The sequence below is a fragment of the Artemia sp. Qi Xiang Cuo genome, chromosome 17, assembly GCF_049724085.1.
Source record: "Artemia sp. Qi Xiang Cuo chromosome 17, ASM4972408v1, whole genome shotgun sequence".
NCBI lineage: Eukaryota > Metazoa > Arthropoda > Branchiopoda > Anostraca > Artemiidae > Artemia > Artemia sp. Qi Xiang Cuo.
Window position 1 is genome coordinate 17,887,584 of NC_142810.1, and position 19,560 is coordinate 17,907,143.

General features: G+C 35.7%; 2 protein-coding genes across 3 annotated transcripts in view; one reads left to right on the top strand and one right to left on the bottom strand.

Annotated features, from left to right (window-relative positions):
- Positions 1–19,560, bottom strand: part of Polr3A (RNA polymerase III subunit A) — a 123,381-nt gene that overhangs the window by 26,660 nt on the left and 77,161 nt on the right. For both annotated transcript variants that reach the window (XM_089103441.1, XM_089103442.1), the window contains exons 9-10: positions 3,724–4,087; positions 1,761–2,008 (exon numbers count right to left, since the gene is read on the bottom strand). In XM_089103441.1, the coding sequence (XP_088959567.1) occupies positions 1,761–2,008; positions 3,724–4,087 (612 nt within the window). The remainder of the gene's footprint in view (positions 1–1,760; positions 2,009–3,723; positions 4,088–19,560) is intronic.
- On the top strand, positions 5,493–18,845 carry LOC148941971 (uncharacterized). Its single transcript, XM_089103443.1, has 3 exons — positions 5,493–5,612; positions 8,879–8,998; positions 15,601–18,845. The coding sequence occupies exons 1-3, from the start codon at positions 5,519–5,521 to the stop codon at positions 18,774–18,776; spliced, it is 3,390 nt and encodes a 1,129-aa protein (XP_088959569.1). The 5' UTR covers positions 5,493–5,518; the 3' UTR covers positions 18,777–18,845.

A 19,560-nucleotide genomic window follows, 5' to 3' on the forward strand; every position in this document is an offset into this window, starting at 1 on the left:
TTGATATAGTAATTTTTTGTTTTTAGGCACTATAAAAAATCACTATAAATACTGATAAATCACAAGGGTTGGCAATCATGCCTCCAGTCAATCGTACTTAGTTCAGAAATAAAACTACAAAATCCGAATAAAACTTTGAGGACAATACAAAAAGACAAACCATAAAACAGACACTAAGATAAAGAGCCCCTTTCCAAGCAACACTGAACAGACAACTGAATAAAAATTCGGCTATTCAGATTTTCAATTGGAGATTTATTTTATGTAATGCTTTTTTGAGAACTAATCTCTTACGAGGCATGGTATTATTACAAACCATACGAGGTTGCAAAATATGATTTTGCGGGGAAAAAAACATGAAAGATGGGAATTAAAAAGTTCATTATAAATGGGGCTTAGATAAGTTAGTCTAGTTCCTCTAGGCAAGGACGTATCCACAGGGGAGGGGGGAGGGTACAGGGTTTAACCCCCCCCCCCCTCCCCCAGAGGCTCATTCGTTAATTCATGTCGGCTTACTCTAAAATCAACCACCATAGCTGAAGATAACCATAAGGTTTAAATGGTCGCTTTGGTATCAACAACGTCTGTTCCTGGAACTCTAAAGCATCGCAAATTAGTCCTCATACGAAGTTTTTTTACCGGTTGGAAACATATGATTATGTGAAGAGCCTGTCTTTATTAAGGCTGATATTGAATTCTAAACCAATTATGTTTTTCCAATTCTACCAAGAAATCACGATTAACCACCAAAATTTGAGTGATTTTGAGGTGAGATTTTGCAAGGGAGGGGAATTTCCATGAAAAGTTTTCCATGGGAAGAGAAGTTTGCGGGGGAACCTCCCAGGAGAAATTTTAGATCAGGAGAGGGAATTTTCTGGCACTATTTTAAAGACCGTAAAAAAACTAAATAAAACAATTCAACTGGAAGTAAGGACCAACATCAAAACTTAAAAGGGGCAGAAATTATTCCGTATATGAGGGGGACTGCCCCCCCCCCCTCCCCCAGAAAAAAATTAAATAAAAATATCATGACAGTGTGGCTAATATGTGTTGTATCATGGATTTCCCGGTATTATTTGAGAAATAATCAGAAATTAAAAAGTTTTTTTTCAACTGAAAGTAAGGAGCAACATTAAAACTTAAGACGATCAGAAATTATTCCATTACATGAAAGGGGCTGTCTCCTCCTCAATACCTCGCTCATTACATTAAATTTTTTTTATTAATTTAAAAAGCAAATTTGTGACAATGAGTCAAAGTTTAGCGTAAAGAGGGAGGTAATGAGGAGTTGACAGCCTCTTCCACGTAACGGATTAATTTCTGCTCGTTTTAATTTTTAAAGTTGCTCCTTACTTTCAGTTGAAAAAAAAACTTGTTTGTAATTTAATTGTCCATCAAAACCAGCAGAACATGAAATGACACAGGCCGGAAAAAGCTGCAGAAAGGATATTTTTTTTTTATATTTCCAGTGACAACAGAAAAGAAAATCGGAGAATGATTATACCCGAATCATATCTCTGAAAGCAAAGCCAAATTAAAATCACATATAAATGCAGAAAATAAAAATTAAAGCAAATCAAAGAATGACCATTATCAAAATAGAAACAAATAGAAAACAAAGAAAACACAGCATATTTGACCCAAAGTGGTTTTCTCAAGTAGGATTTAGCCCTTCTAGCAGCCCTCTCACCATACGGAGCAGTAAGATTAGCAGTTTTCGGGGACATAGAACAAACAGAAATCAATAAAAAAAATTATACCTGCCCCAGAGTAGTTTTCTCAAGTAAAGCTTTAGCTCTTCTAGCAGCCCTCTCATCATAGGGATCCGAAAGCTTAGCAGTTATAAGGGGCGTGGCTATGTTTTTGGCATTGTTCATAATTTCCTGAAGACGAGGAACACCTTGACTTATATTCATAGAAGCAACGCCAGCAAAGTGAAACGTCTTCAGAGTCATCTGTGTTGCTGGCTCACCGATACTTTGGCCACAGATAGCACCGACTGGCTCTCCTACAAATATACATGCGCTTAAACACTAGTAAGGGTTAAAGTGGCTTCATACTGTCCTCCCGTAAGGTGCGCTACTTAACATAAGAATACAAATGATCTATCCAATCAGTTAAAAATGATCTACCAATCAGAACCTAGCTTAGACTTTGACGGATCTGATTTAAACCCGAATTAAAGGCCTGCAGTACCAATAAGAAATCAATGCCATAAGCTAATCATCAAATGGGAGCGACGCGGATTTGGTACTACTTGTCGTGACCCTAGTTTCTCGACTTCCGAAATCTGACTTCCAATTTAAACCACTTAATTTAAACACAAATATAGTGTGATTGAATAGCTTCTTAGAACGCCTTCCTCTTAGAACGCTACTCAAGTTCTACTCTTAAACAATAACCTATAACAGTTTTGGGTACAACTTGCAATGACACTTATTACTTGACTTCTGAATTTTGACTTGTAATTTAAACCAGTCAATTTTGGAGACGATTCTGCTGTGACTAATTCGTTCCAGGCAACCCTGGGCCACCACACCTCTCCTAAAATCCACAGATGAGTTCCCTTCCCATTAGAACGCAACTCAAAGTCTTTTTTTAAACACTTTTCTATTAAAGTTTTGGGTACACTTATTTCTCGACTTCCGAATTTTGACTTTCAATTTAAACTAGTTGAATTTAGAGACAATTCTACTGTGACTAATTCGTTTCAGGCAACCCTGGACATCCGCAACTGTCCTACAATCCACGGAATAAAATTTCAAGAAAACATAACAAAAGAGGCTGTAATATAGTCCCCCTCGTGGCTTCAGGAAAGGAAATTAAGCCTGACATTTTAAAGAGAAATGTATCAAAATATTTTCTAGCGTTATATTATCCTAAAACTTTGAAAATGTATCCGAAGGCCAGGATAAAGGAAACAGGTAAAAGAAAAAAACATAAACAAAAAAACTATGGATTTCGAAATGAGTATAATAGGAAACAAGAGCTATTGGCAAAATTCACAGTTCAGCGTTGCCTAGTAGTACTAGATAAATTTAGAACAAGCGCAACTTAAATTTATTAGAATTTCTATTTTAATTCAAGGTCTAATTTTATATGTTGTTTCAGCCAATTAGGCTGTGTTACTTCTCCCACAGCTAAATTGTGTGTTGGCTGAAATATTGAGAATGACAATTGAAACAAACATTTAAGTTTAAAAAATCGCACGAAGTCGGATGAAGGCTCAGCAAAATCAAATGTCAGTTAACGGCGGTCTAAAATGCAAGGATGCCAAGTGAAGCACTTTAAGGGTCCTTCTTCTATTTTAAGGGTCAAGCACAAATTAAACTTGATTTGGTGTCATTCAGAAGGAAAGTTAAGAGCATACAAATTTTTGTTTTAATTTAATCAGCCATTTTCGGAGCTTCACGTATTTTAAATACTAAAAGCAGACAAATTTATTTTTCATTTTGAATAAAATTGAAAAAATTAAATCCTTTTGTTATTTATTAAATTTATATTTTAATTTTACATTTGAATGTACCTGATTTTTTTTTTTATAAAAGTTCTAATCCTTAAATAATTTTCAGTCTATGAAAATATCGTTCCTGAAGTCAATAAGTTTGAGCAATATTCTTTTTTTTGTACTCGTTTTAGCATTTGATACTTCAGATCCCCCAGTCCCTCTGTACCAGCCCATGTGTGCCACCACATCTTTCATCGATACACGGTTACTCTTACCCGGTTTCATCAAGGATTTCTGAAACAAGTCCGGTATGCATTCCAAAAAGTCCATCAGCTGTTTTTCCGTAACCCCTACTAAAGATTTATGACTTGGCGTCCACAACTCCTGATTATCTGGATTCAAACCAAGGGCTTTCCATGATGATTCAATCTTGTTGCATTTTGATCGTAGGTACTCCAAGATGTAGTTTTTAAATTGCACTTTTACCAGCGGAACCCTTGAAGTTTCTCTTGGTTTTGGGCGTTTCTCTTCATTTGATTTTTTTGCACTGCAAATGTCCCAGTCCTTTGAATAGACATCCAAAATATCATAATCTGGCATAGACATTCGTCTGTTAGCTACTTCGATAACTTCTTCCTCCTAAAAATAAAAATAAATAAAATAAGCAACAAAAATAAATCAACTTCAGTCAATTTTAGCACGCGAAACATTGTAGTCCGGACAAAAAATTATTTAATTACAATATCGTTAATAAATTAATTACCGTAATTAAATTACAAACAATCACCAGGCTTTTTTACTTGCTAATAAGCTGCGTTTGAAATATGACCTTCAGCACGCCTGTCTCTTGTGGACATTTAACTTAAATTCATTATTTTGACAAACTAAACTAAGAATAATTATTTTGACGGTACAAACTAAGAATAATAGTGAATACTTAAAAATTGTGGCGGGAAAAATTCCTCTCACTATATACAACAAGATCATCTAGGAAATTCATTCAGAACAAGCTATTCCCCATTTTCATAAGAATTACCTATTTCAGATCTTTAGAGCCTGTAATTTTCTTTTCCATCACAGGGTTGTTGTTGATGTTTCTCCTGGGCTGCCAACTCCTGCTCACAAGTGAATGATTCTGCCGAATTTTATATAATTGATTTGCGAAATTTACTAGGAACAAGGATGCCTAGTCTATGACCACCAATAATTACTTTTAGGCTAAAACTTTATTTGATCTTGAGAAATTTTAGGTTAAAGCATAAAAATAGCCAAAAAGAAGTAAAAACAATTTGGCAAGAATTATGCGACATTATAGTAACTGTTTATGAGGAAAATCAATAATGCAACAAACTTTTTCTCAAAAGGTCAATTAGTGACGTGCATTCGCAAAATAATCGTAATAATAATGCTATCAATTTAATGAGAAGACAAAAAACTATGGACCGAAACAAAATTAGCCCAAAAACGCAAATCAAGCCAAATAGTGCTTAAAATAGCCAAGATAGATTTTGCCAAACAAACAATAGTGGTTCCACATTGCCTAGTCACGCTGGTTTACTCCAGGTTCGTTACAATACAAACTTAATTTTGACTGGCGGATTATTTTTTGCCAGCCATTTTTAGACCATATGACATTTTTTAGGCAATATGACACCATTATATAGAGAAGTACTGTAATTTGGCTACTTTACCAAACTAGACAAGATCCCTTTTTCAATACTAAATAAAGTAGTTTCGTGGATTTTAGAAAAACAGGGTTGTAAGCAAGCAGCCGCTTGACCACATTATAGGTGACTTTACTTTTATTCTAAGTCTCACTGTAGCCACACCCTCGGGAACTTCTCCACTATCATAAATTTAAGAATATAATTGTCTTACACCTTAGTTTTGGAGAATTATTACTTGAATTACTATTCGCAAGTCTAGAAGGAAAGCATTATTTATCGGAGCTGGGATTTCTTTTAACGTATCTTGCCAACTGTTTTTAAGATAACACTTTTGCAAAAGATGAGTCTTCTTAGGCAATTGAAGAACGGAAGTTAAGTTGAAGAAAAACACCCATTTGTTTCTATGAATATTAACAGTGGTAACAACATGCTTGTCTGGAAAACATGGATTATATTGATTCTTCCAGAGTTACACTCAACATGGTGCCAAGACACGAGTATGTGTTTTATTTTATTTTAAATCAAAGGGGCATGCTTTTTCTCGCCTAGGCTTACATGATTCCTTACCACCCCATCTTCCATCAATCTTGTTATTGGCAGTGGTAACAAGACGCTCGTCTGGAAAATGAATTTTAATATTTCTTACAGAATTAAATTCAAGCAGATTCTAAGACAAGACTATATTTTACTTTATTTAAGGGGTTATGCACTGTATCGGGTATGCTCACGTGATCCTTTACCCCCTATCGCCAGCCTATCCTCCTTTATTCGTGTATCTGATTTTACCCAATCGCTTTCTTCCAATCGCTGCTGCATACGAAGCGACATAGCACGCCCTTGGGAATCCTTCGTCGCTAAGCATCGAGTAGGATTCATTTCCAGTTGAAAATCAACATTTTTCAACAACACTCTCCCTTCTGCAAAGATGAGTGTACAACATTGCCCTTTCGACAGATTTTCATTCTTTTTTATTTTAGCCTTTAATATCAGAAATATTCTATAAAGATGAGTAAACGAGATGGGCCTTTCCAAATGCTTTCATTTCCCCACAACTTCATAGAAGCGAATAAAAATCTGTAATGTTTTTACATTGTTAAGCATAGAGAAAGATCAGTCTCTGACCTTGACTACTTTATTCTGACATTATCTACTTTACAGCTACCGTTCCTTTAACTTCACGAGCGTCACTTTAATCTTAAAATTGGGCGTATTTCTTCTCAGCAGTGATAAACATAGAAACATATTACCACCACTTATGAGGAGGAAAGAAAACACAAGATGCAAAGATAAATCCAAACCTCATACCGTTCAAGCAAATATGTGGTTCTATCTAGCTTTCTAGGGCTACAATGGGAGACAGGTTGAAATGGATAAGACAGGTTCCGCAGATTAAAGATGAGACGATCATCTTTTTCGGCCAGCCATCTAGGACAAAACGGAAAGCTGGTCTTCCGCAAATAGAGTGGGAGGAGGTCGTAAGGAAAAAATTAAGGGAAACTAGACCTTTTTGGGAGGGTGTAAAGAGAAAGGCTTTGAATAGATTGGGATGGAGGAGGAACGTGCGTAGCTGAGTTGGCCTCAGGTGGCTTGGTGTTGCAGGGAGCTGGGTACTGATATACACACACACACACACACATATATATATATATATATATATATATATATATATATATATATATATATATATATATATATATATATATATATATATATGCTGTAATTTGTAATACTTGTACTATTTAGTCGTAATATTATTGATGACGAAAGCTTAACACTGCAAAGTTTTCAAACACTAAAATAAGATATTCCGAAAAAAATCAAAAGCACATTTTTGCGACTCCAGAGGCATGCATCATGAGCATAGCCGTATCCGGGGGGGGGGGCGTGGGTTAAAAAAGAATTTTTCCGGGGGGTGGTACACAAAAATTACAAAACGCATAAAAAATTTATTTATATTCATTTTTTGTTACGATTTTACAAGTCAGGCGATTTTTTTTTTGGGGGGGGGGGAGGGTTTAAACACCCTAACCCCCTCCCCTGGATACAGCCTTGATCATGAGATACCGAATTTAGGTCCTTTTGAGGGTTGCTAAAGCTATATAAAATAGTCCTCGTAATTATACGACGTTTCGACTGCCAGATGATGTAACTTTTCTAGTTGAAGATTGCTGCTATTATGGGTGGAGTTATGCTCTCTTCCCAGTTTCAAGGCAACTTGCCAGCTAGGAAGGGGGAGGGGAATTTATGTCAAATTTCGTCTTCTGACGGACTTTATTTAAACTTAGGTCATACTTTACTCTTTTGAATGACTAAAATACAAAGATTTAGACAGATTCTAACGAAATTATCATACCTCTAGAAAATTTTCGATTGAAACTATTCCATGTCCAAACTGCAAAATTATCAGGGAATTTTTGAAGCTGTATTTGCAACAGAAATGTTCTAACGTAGGGTAACGACAATAACATATTATTTAGAGAGACATACATCTGGATACCCGTTTTTGGATGGAAAATCAGTTCTAGCACAAAGCACCCCACTAGATAGACTATTAGTCCCTTTCCCCGTTTTGAACCTCTCAATCACTCGGACTATCTGTCTCGGCTTTTGCTACAATTACCCATGTCTTGATGCCTGCAAAATACTTGATTTTAATTCAAGAAAAAACCTCCCGGGGAGAAAAGAAAGACGGTAACGGTTTATTAAGCCATAATGGGCATAAAAAAGCCAAAATATGTCTAAGCAGAAAAGCCGAGAGACATGTAGCCTTCTACCCGTTGATACCTTGGATAGTAGGACATGGGAAATAAGTAGTTGAGTCACTATACTGAAAATACTAAATATTATCCTTAAACCTGTGACTTCTTACTGCAGCACCGGAAAAACAAGGGCAGAATTGAAATAAAAGGGAGGAAGTGGAAAATTCTTTGACCCGTTCACGGGGATTGACATCTACCAAAAGTTAGATAGTTACTATAGCCAAAACTGTTTAAGGCGTATTTGTAGGCAAGGTAGTAGGGATAGAGAATAAGTTGTTAAAGCTCAATACTAGTCAAATGCTATTACTTCCCAAGGCAACCCGTAAGCTAAAATCGCAATTGCCTATAACGTCTTTAACGTAGAAAATAGGGAATCCGTTATTTTAACTGACAAATTTTGTGCCTAACCTGACATTAAATTATGGTCTAATCATAAGTAAAGTATGAACCAATGATTTTTTTTAAGTATTGACTACATAGGAATTTAATTATATTAATTGTTATTGTAATTATTGTTTAACTATGGTTTAATATAATTACGATTTATGAATTTAAGTATTTGAACTAACTGGTACTTGCGTATCATAGAGACCACACTCAAGTTCTTGATTTGAGTAAAACCGTTTTTTTTTCTCTACATTCAGAGATAATTAGCTTACTCTCAGTGAGATAAACTACTATGCAGGTATATTTTAATTAAATACTTAATATATAGATTTGGTTAGGTATTTAATACAACGCATTCTGGGCCGCCTGCTTTCCATAACTTTCTGTTGCAGTTTTCATAATTTTGTTACTAAAGTATTATATTTTCATCATATTTTGATATATTTCATTCGGATTAACCTAACTTCACTTCTTGGGGGTGGTCGCTATAACACGTAAGTACCAACTAATGATTTGTGATTTTATTTCACAGAGCTTACAATAATAAGATAATTAAAAGTGATCAGATGATTATGATTTTCAGGCATCAAATTTGAATTCACGTTCCTTCATTTCAGGCTCAAAGTGCAATCATGATGAGTTCAAATGTGCAAATGGTGTCTGTATAACAAGTGAATATCAATGCGATGGTTATAATGATTGCAGAGATTTTTCCGATGAAAAAAACTGCATCAAAGATAAGTTTGCTGCTTAAATGTTCGATTCAGCCCAAGTCGCAAGCAGAGGCAGTTTTAGGGAGAGGGGGCAGAAGAAGCACTTGCCCCGGGCGCAAAAATTTTAGGGGAACTAAATTTCAAATAAATAATCTAACGGCTAATTTTTGAAATTTCATTTTTCGCTAAACTAAATTAAAGGGCGCAGTTAATAAATGAAAATACTCGTTAAACTATTAATTAACTAACAATTAAAAGTAAATGAAAAAATAGCAAATCGTTAAATAATAATAATTAAATTAAAAATGAACTGTTAATTAATTAATAAAACAAAAACGATTTTGCTAATAAATGTATATTTTTTTAAATTTGGACTAAACATTTTATGGAAGACAGGGAGGGGGGAGGGCTTATCAAGATTTTTCCCCAGGCCCAAGAGAGGCCAGAACCGCCACTAATCGCAAGGATCTTAGCCAATAGCTCATAATCAAAGTTGTAGTAGGTTTTTAGGAATTCAGCTATCCCAAAATTGTGCGAGTCACGAGATTCAACCCTTATATGGTATTAACGAATTTTTCCGAGAGGGGGGGGGGCACGGAGGATCACAAAAAAGTGCAACAGTTAATAATTTTTGGTAAGCTTTGTAAACCATATTAGGATTCTTCAAACTGTATCCTCTGGCATCGTATGTGTCATTTGACTTTGGATTACATTCTTAAGAAGTGGGTATCAAACAAATTGGTCCATTCCGTCGTATTTCTAATTTTTCCCTCGTTCAAATCTCCTGAGGTTCGCTAAATTAAACCCCAAGTATAAAATCAGAGACTCAAATAATTATATTATTTGATTTCATGTACAATTTTAGTACAAACACAGAATGTGGTCCGATAAGTGGGGAAAAGGAAATATAACTTTCTTTATTTTTTATACAATATTGTGATCTTATCTATTTTTGATGTTTAAAATATAATTTGAAATTTCTTGTTCATAGAGAAGCTAATTTGAAGCTAATAAGATACTATTCTGACCAAGTCCTTTTTTTTTGAATTTTATTATTTTTTTTTTTAAGGGTTAACTACACAGTCACAATTGTATCAGCTTAAAAATAAAGATTCAAAACATAAAATAAAAAAATATTTGCCATTTCCAACTAAATATTTTTTTAGACGAGAACTTGACTAAGTTAATTCAAACTTAACTCTGCTGTTCGTTGATGATAATTTATTTATGGAATATACCTAGAATATAATTTTTTAAATTTCTAATAAATGATTTGTGACCCGAATTCAAAACCAGCGATGAATTTCCTGAAAATTTCCAGATTCTTATCTTTTTAAACAATTCTTCACTGATTTTAAGACGGTAAGGCTAATTTAGTGTGCTGATCTTATGTTAATTTTTGATTATCATTATTATTATTATCTTTATCGTGACCTTTGGAAGAGAGTGGTTCTTTATCTTTATCCTAACTTAAAGAGAAAATAAAAAAAGTAGAAAAAAAACAAAAAGTTAGATTTATTATTTGCTAGGTATCCCCTTACTTCACCGAATATATTAACCATAAGTACCAACAGAATAAAATCATGTCTAGAAAAGATGATTCATAATCGAATCCCCAATCATTCGGTCCGAATCAACGAATGCGTCTGCGTCGTATGCGTCTACAGCATTCGCACCCTATAAGACACAACAAATATATCAATTGGACAACAATTATCTAAGAATGTTGCACCAAAATTCAGCCACGCTATCCCTTCCCCAAAGAAACTTCTAAATTTTAGCTTCCAATTATATAGCTGAAGTTAAAACCATAATTACCGGTTAACTACCGGTTATAAAATTTGGTACAGGAACAGTAAAAACATAGTTTAGAACATAGCCTAAAGCCCAACTTAGAGCCTTACCCAATCATTCAGGAAATTCATTAAAAATAGTTCTAGGGAGAAAATCTAGGAGCCATGAATCTAATTTAAATCCCAAGCATATGTGTAATTTATAAGAGTGGAAACTGGCTTCAGTGTCGAAAAAAAAATTCAACGCCATGTAGCGTTTCGCGACACTTGGCATTTTTCAAGCTTTGTAATGGTCTTTCTGTCAGGAACTGAGATCAGACACTTACCCTGGGTTCCCACTGATGCGATTTCACGCAAAAACGGCCTTTTTTGGGTGATCCGTCAAATTTCCTCCGTTTTTTGCTGCAAATTTCTGCGTCACAACGTTTCAACGGCTGCGCTGAAGTATTTCTGATGATCCGTTGAGAACAGTATCCGTTTTCTGAATTGAAAGCTTTGTAGAATTGTAAATTGTTAGTAAATTAGATACTAAGCATCTTTATCAAAAGTTTTCTATTAATATTTGACAAGCAACATGAGGATTCTGTTCTTTCAATACAAAATTCAAATAGGCGAGTCCCGTGGGGATTTTTACAAGGAAATGAGCCAAGGAAATAAGACGTATATTTTTCACTAGGCTAGTTAGCCTAGGCTATTACAGGTTAGCCCTTCGAATATTTTTCTTGGCTTCTAGAATTTGAATTAGCCTATTCCTATGAATATACTTTTTAAATATATCATGGTATCTTTGTGCTTCACCGGCTGTAGTGAACCGTTTCTGTGTGAACAGTTTTGCGTTTTTCCCGCATCAACTATCCGTGAGCCGTCTTGCGTTAAAAAATCACATAAGTGGGAAACCAAAGGTTACTACTACACAAACTAAATTAATTATGCTTATCATTAGAGAAAAAAAATGTCAAGTGTTGCCAAACGTTAGATGGTGTTGAGGGTCTTTCTTTTCTCGATACTAGCACCAGTTCCCACTTTTGTGGGTTAACCATACCATTTGATTCTAACTTTAGAGTCTAATCAAGTCTTTCAGCGAAACCTCTATTCTTGCTTGAATTTGACAATAGACGCATAATGTATAAGCTGTTTTAACTATTTTCTTATTTGATTTTTTCATATATACAAATTTACCCATATTCTTTTATTTATCCATATGCAAAGGGGTCTTTCTTCTAAATAAGGTGCTTTTTGCTATCTTGAAAAGTAGTCGAATTAAGTGATTGAAACTTTCAGGAATGTTTCCAGAGACAAAGCCCGGGGAGGTCTTTCGAAGGAGCTGCTTCTAACCCTTCTCTCTCTAAAGAGGACCAACCTCTGATGAATTTGGAAGAGCTTAGTGTTGTATGATGAATTTGGAAGAGCTTAATGTTGTATGATGAATTTGGAAAAGCTTAATGTTGTATAAGTACAAATCTCAGAAATGGATCTAAAGTACACACAAAAGCCAACGAAATCGTTTTGAGGCTCATATCTTTGATATGGTTCTAGGCATTTACCCCCCCCCCCCCGGAAAATACCCCCCCCCCCCCGCGAAAAATAAGGCTTTCCAAATTTGAGAATTTTATTTGACTTTTTTTTATTTCCGTTTTTTTATTATGATGATCGCTCATCAAAGTTTATGTTATTTGTGATTTTCATTTATATTACTTTATTGTGTTCATGGCCGTATCGTGTTCGTAGGCTTTAAAATACACTTCTCCATCTATCTATCTCATATGCAGAATAATTGTACCACACAAATTTTTGCATGCAGACCCGCTACACTTTACCCCCCGCCCCTCACCCTAATATGCAAATCTATAGCCCAAATTTATTTATAAAGTAACGAAGAAATTAACGAAAAAACTGGTGAGTTCTCGAATTTTACAAAGCGTAAACTTGATTGAGTGGCGCATAATACACAAGTACCAAAATTCCTTACCCCTACGGAAATAAAAAAAAAAACTCAAATAAAATTCTCAAATTTGGGAAGCCTTATTTCCCACTGGGGGAGGGGGTATTTTCCACGAGTGGGTATTTTCCGGGGGAGTATTTTCCGCGGGGAGATATTTTCCGTGGGGGGGGGGGGTATTTTCTGCGAGAGGGTGGTTTCAGGGGTGTGTGGGGGGGGGGGTAATTTCCGGGAGGAGGGGTATTTTCCACGGGGGAGATATTTTCCGGGAGGTATGTTCCGCGGGGGGGGGGTATTTTCCAGGGGGTAAATGCCGGCCACCCTTTGATATATACTAGTTTAGAAGGTTTAAAAGATTTTAGAAAATGTCACTTCAACTGAAAAAAAAAAATAATCTGTATATGGGATAAAATCTAAGTGAAATCATTAGAATTATGTTTCCAAAGGATAGAGTTAAAGAAGAACAGATTCAAACACAAATTGAGAAACAGACATAAATCTTTCCAATATTAAAATTGATATAGATATGTCGGCTACACAGTTTATGCAGGCTTAGAAAGAAGAAAGGAATTGAGACAGAAGCTTGAAAACAGGGCATAACTTGTGCTCCAAATTCATTCCTGAAAGTTTCATTCTTCTAATGCAATTATTTTCGAAAAAAGCAAAAAGCATCCCATCTAGAGTTTTACTACCTACATTTATTCATGCATCCCGCAACACCGTCTGTCACCAATTTAACGCATACTACTAAGAACAATTAAGGGTTTCCAAAATTAACTTATTACTAAAATTTATGACATATTTTATGCTAAATACAACACGGTTGTTAAAAATAGATCTTCGCTATCATTTCTGAGATACGACTTAACATCTACATGGGTAGAAATAGACTTTATCGGTTTTCCACATTCAAAACCTAGTACGGGCATTCTAGAATTACAACGCGCAGTATCTACGATCCAGGACTAAATAGTGTGGCAGAGACCGGAAGAAAACGGACTTCGGAAAACGTTTTGACGAAATTGTGTATCTTCTTTAATTTCTCTCGTTGCAAAAACGAAACAAATACTTGTTTTACAATTTCTCAGAAGTTTCAAGAAGGCATATACAACGTTACGGCTGAGGACAGTCAGGTAGAAAGGCTATGATAGGAGACTGCAGTAGGCTAATTGAAAAAGCGTAATGCGGCCTCTCTCGGAAAAGCTAGATATACACCCAAGAACCTAAAGAACTCTCTGTATTGGTTTAATCCGTTTTTTTTCCTAATCTCGTGTGGTTCCTTAGATACTTAAAGCTTACTATTTTTTACTGGTAGCTGAAGCTTTTGATATCAAAATTGTTCTGTCGTACCTATGAGGCCAAACAAATCTTTTTCTTGCAAAAAATCTGCTTCTTAGCAATCGTCAAAAACCTAAAACCCATTTTCACTGTTTTTCCGGTCTTCTATAATATATATATTGTGTATAATCACAACTGATATTACAACAATTTATTTTAAACCTCATACGAAGCTTTAGCTAATGCCCAGATTTGGTTAACATCGAGATCCAATTAAGGACGGACACTTTCATAACAATATTTATCTGATTGGCCCTTGTGTTCCAAAAGCGACTAAATATCCATTTAAGAAAGATCGTCGTTACCGCATATCAACTTGAACTCGATCCTTCGGTTCCAAAGGAGAACATTACATCTGCTTTTCTTTGGTAAATTCTCCGTGTTTTTTTTTCTCTTATTTCTTTTTGTTTGATTATTTGCAGACACTAATGGAGACGCAAGTCAAGAAGCGTCGTTAGTCCCTAGAAAACATTAGGAGACGCTAATACATAATCTCCATACCCCTGCAGCAGTTGGGATAGGGCGTTGCCAAGCAGAGCTATTGTGTCACCGTACAATTTCACCCAACGTTTCAGTTTCTACATAGTTTTTTCTGTACAACTGAGGACTGATAGTGAAACTTTCTAATGCCTGGCCTTAAAAAAACTGAGCTTAAGTGTCGGCTCTAGCTAGCTCCGGAATTTGGCTATACCTTAAGGGATTCGATACCTTTAAAATCACTTTGCGAGTCATAGCATTGGCTGACCGTCTCAAAGACTAAAGGCCCATTAGCAAATTTCCCCATAACTACGGGGAACACCCAAAGCAATTTGATAAAAGTTGATAGGGGATCTCAAACGTGTTAACAGTTCGAAGGTAACGAGCGGCTATTTTAACGAAGAAAGCATATAGTCTCTTATTAATTGTGAAGCAAAGTGATATACATGCAGTATGTACATTCAATGTACATACAGCATAAATAACATGCATCCTTTGTCGGCAAGGTTTTCAATCAAGGAGGATAGCACAACAGGGAACTCCCAAATCTGTTAAATTACTCAAATGATACCTCATTTGAGCTGATTTTTAATGTTTTCCAAGCAGATATGCTAGACTGTTTTTAGGAACTGCCCTCTCCTGACCGGAAATTCTGCTCCATTTAATCGAAAAAAAAAACACAAAATAAACCCTTTTTTAATGAAATGAGTTTCCATAAATCTAAAAAGACCTCTATCTCCGGTAAGAAAACGAGAGAAGTAAAATGGTTTTTCAAAGATTTCCGGGAAAGTAGGTTTCAGCTTTTACTTCAGTCGTTTATTCAGATCTCTTATCCAAGCCCTACAGGTTATGGCAAAACCACCCAATTAATTCAAAATAGTTTAGCCACACAAACTAAAAAAGTTTATAATGAACGAGATAGGGTGATCATTTAAGTTACCAAATCACCTTAATACGAATGGGCCCAGTGTTGCTAAATCTCGGCATTAGCTAAATCTTGTTATGAAAACTGTTTGAAAAAAATCTTACACATTAGAAAGTTCTCAGAAAAAGGCCTTTAGAACATTCTTTCTTTTTACAGTATGAAAGCAAGTGCGGAAGAAGCAGCCAATTTATGTGCGAAGGTGACTGTCTACCAAGCTGGTTAATTTGTAATGGCCTTATTGATTGCGACAGTGGTGTTGATGAAGCATTTTGTCACTCAAATGAAGAAAGTAAACCAGAACTTGAGTCACAAACCGAGGAAACAAAAGCCTTCCAGACTGAGATTGATCTTATTGTAGAAGAATATCAGCTGCCAATATTAGATACATCGGTTGACGCCAACGAAAAGATCAAATTGGACAATGAAATACAAGCTGAACAATATACAACAGAGAGAATGCTAGAATCAAACCTAGTTGAAGATCATCAGCAAGAATCTTACCATGAGAAGCAAGCTGAAATCTTAGACATAGAAAATAAAGATATGTCAAATGTCTCCAAATACGACTTTGAAGAAAAAAACGTTTCCGTATATGTGTCCTCAAACTTTAACTTAAATGTAGAGGATAAGCCTGCATCACTCAATATCCATCTTCATCAAGAGGAGAACGAGGATAAGCCCACAACCCAAGAATACCATTCAAATAACCAAATTGACGAGTCAAGTGAGGCTCAAACAACCCCTCAGAATAATATTCATTCAAGAAACCCTGGTGCTGAAACCCTTTTTTCGTTACTAAGACACGTCTCACCATCTGCAATATCAAAAACTAGTTCGGCAATCCCCTCAGCCATTTTCGAAGACGCTAAAGAACTTCTGCTAAGAGACAGTGATTCTCTGACCGCTATACTAAATCTACTCGGGAAAGATTTGCCACAAGTACAATCCAATAGATTATATTCCAATAATGATGACAATGAGCTCTTCGTACAGAATCAGACAGAAAATATAACTGAGACAGTACAATCAGCTTTAGATATTATTTACTCTTTATGGGAGATAGTAGATGACTCAGGCATTGTAAAAGGCAAAATAGCAAAACCAGAAGACAAAGATGTAATAACTGAATTATTTAATATTTTTAAGGAAGAAAGAATTAGAACGCAAATAGAAGATACTGAAAAGGAGAGTGTTGACCATCAGCTAGTGGAGAGTATTAAGACAGAAGAAAAGATGGCACTTCCACAATTTGAACTAGAAATACAGGAAAATAACACTGATGCAGCGAAAAACGTCCTTATAACCTCTACGGACAGAAATTATCTTTATTCTATGTCTGAACCACACTCAACCAAACATTTCGGAGTTTATCATACATCAGAACAGGCGGAACTCCGTGCTAAGCTAACTTCTACACCAACTCAATTTACTTCAGAAGAAATAAAGAAGGAAGGAAATTTTCAAAATCAATTCTCTTTAAGTACACCCGATCGAGGGTTAAACGTAGAAGCAGATTCTGTGCATACCCAAACAGCGATCAAGCCAGATCTTAAAGTAGCAGAAGATGATACAGGAAAACACAATCCCAACACAACAACAGATCTTGAGTTCAACCATGAGAGCATAAACGAGATAAAAACACTCGACCCCAGGATAAAAGTAGAAGCATATTCTGTGCAAACTCAAACGGAACCACAACTTAAAATATCAGAAGATGATACAGAAAGACACTATCACAACACAAGAACAAATCTTCGATTCTCCCACGAGAACACAAACGATATAAAAACACTCGACCTAGGATTGAAACTAGAATCATATGGTGTGCATACCCAAACAACAATCAAAACAGATCTCAAAATATCAGAAGATGATACAGAAAGACAAAATCTAGACACAAGAACAAATTATGGGTTTACCCATGAGAATTTCTCTGAGAGAATAACACTCGATGCAGGGTTAAGAGTGGAAGCATATGATGTGCATACCCCAACATCAATCAATTCAGATCTCAAAATATCAGAAAATGATGCAGAAAGACATAATCATGGCACAAGAATAAATCCTGGCGTCACCCATGAGGAAATGAACGAGAAAAAAACAAGTTACTACAGCATATATGCTAGTACTGAACCATTCTTTATTACTAGACTTGAGTCAACAACGCAAGGGTCAACAGTTCATTCTAGCAGTCAGGCCGATTATGAAAATAATGCAAGGGGAGCTGAAGTTCACAAATTAGATAATAACTCCTCCTCTGTGCCGTATTGCAACGGTGAATGTAACACGTTAGATGACAACGGTGACTGGGATGACGCGGAGGTCGCAAACCTTCAAGACGAAATAGAAATCGGAAATGAATACAACGAAACTGATGAAAATGATACCAGGAATGATGAGCTGAATGGGTCGCATCAACCTGAGGTGGTGACAAAATCACAAGTTGCAATATCATCAACTCCTTCATCACAACCATGTTTAGGTCCTGGGCCACAAATATATGCCTTGAGAAAACATTTCTGCTTAAATGGTAGAGCATTTTACCCTGTAAGCTCTTACATCAAACTATATCCTCACTCAGACACAGACTCTTTTCATGTATATTTGGTGGCACTTCAACTAACAGGGGGCGATATGGGTGTCGTAAAATTAAACCCTTACTTAATTAGGAAAATAGGTGCTCAAAAATTGTGCCAATTTGCAAAAATTGCAACAGAAATGAATATACCACTTTTAATAGAAATTGATATGATAGATGTGGTAAAAATACAAGAGCATCTGTTTACATTGTCAGAGACACTAATGAAGGAGAACAGCTTGATTCTGGGATGGAATTTTCAAGTTAATAACAAAACTCACTGGGTTACGAACAAATATGGCGTTATTAAAAATGTCTGCGTGAATCAAACATCAAACATACAATTTATTAAAAGATTCCACGAGGAGATTCATCAGTATAACCAACTAATAACTATCACAGTCATTGAAGATGAGGCAGATTCTCAGATGGATTCCCAGATAGATTCTAACGCGAAAAAGATCGTCCGACGAAAATGCGATTACAGCTCAGAACAGTGGATAGATTTAACAGTCGATATTTCAGACTTTCAAATTTTTGATCCAAACAGCAGTGCAGCAATGACCCCAATTTTTACAATTAACAAAAACGTGCCACTCCTCCTACGAACTGCTAAGCCACCCGTTGGAGAAAGGCACACGGGGAAAAAACCAGGTAATTACTGCTACGGTGGATTCATCGTCAACGCTGAGTCAACAGTGGCCAGCTTTTTGATGCTTCGAAAATTTAGAACCTTCCTACCAGAACTTTGAAAATTATAACAGGAAAGTGTTGTTAATTTCACTGTCAGTATAATAAAGTGTCTAAAGTATAAAAACATATATACAGTTTTAGAATTCTCCCTAGCTAGACATCTTTCATAATTCTTTTCTAATTAGCTATATTAAGGCATAAGCTAGAATACTACTAGAATACCGGAAATATAAGAATTATTCCACAAGGGTCTTCCATGTATATATTCCCTCATATGAATATAATATTCCGATACAGAAAGTCCTAATTTAAAATAGAATATTATATCAATACATAGAAAAACCCTAAACAACAGAGTTATCAGGCATTCACACCAAGAACTGGAGGGGAGGAAGGAAGTTACTTCGACGAGAACACCAAAGCAACTCATCGAAGCAATACTCATTTGCTTTGGGGTTCTCATCCAAGTAACTCTATTAACTTCTGTGACCTATGTGGATCAGTTGCAACAATTGTAGTTTATTAATATTGGTGGTGGTTTTATTTGTTTCTAATTTATTTTAGTTTTTATCTTTGTTTCTTCTGTTTCTTCAGCACAGAGGGTATTTCGCCTTGTTTTCATACAGGCGAAATACCCTCGTCGTTTTAGTTTTTCATCTTTTCTCTCTACTGGCCGCAGTCTCGTTTGTTGTTATTCCTTGAGTTTTTTCTCTCTTTGTTGTTTTTTGAGGAAACTCATTCTCCCCATCCATTACATAACCCCTCCCCCCTTCTCTCCGATAAAACGTTGAGAAAAATGGACAAAAACTGAATAATTTGGAATATCAAAAACCGTCTTTTTAG

Coding starts and splice junctions, on each gene's coding strand:
- LOC148941971 (XM_089103443.1), top strand. CDS start 5,519: ATGAATATTAACAGTGGTAACAACATGCTTGTCTGGAAAACATGGATT. Junction 5,613..8,878: donor AACATGGTGCCAAGACACGA/GTATGTGTTTTA, acceptor CCTTCATTTCAG/GCTCAAAGTGCAATCATGAT. Junction 8,999..15,600: donor TGAAAAAAACTGCATCAAAG/ATAAGTTTGCTG, acceptor CTTTCTTTTTAC/AGTATGAAAGCAAGTGCGGA.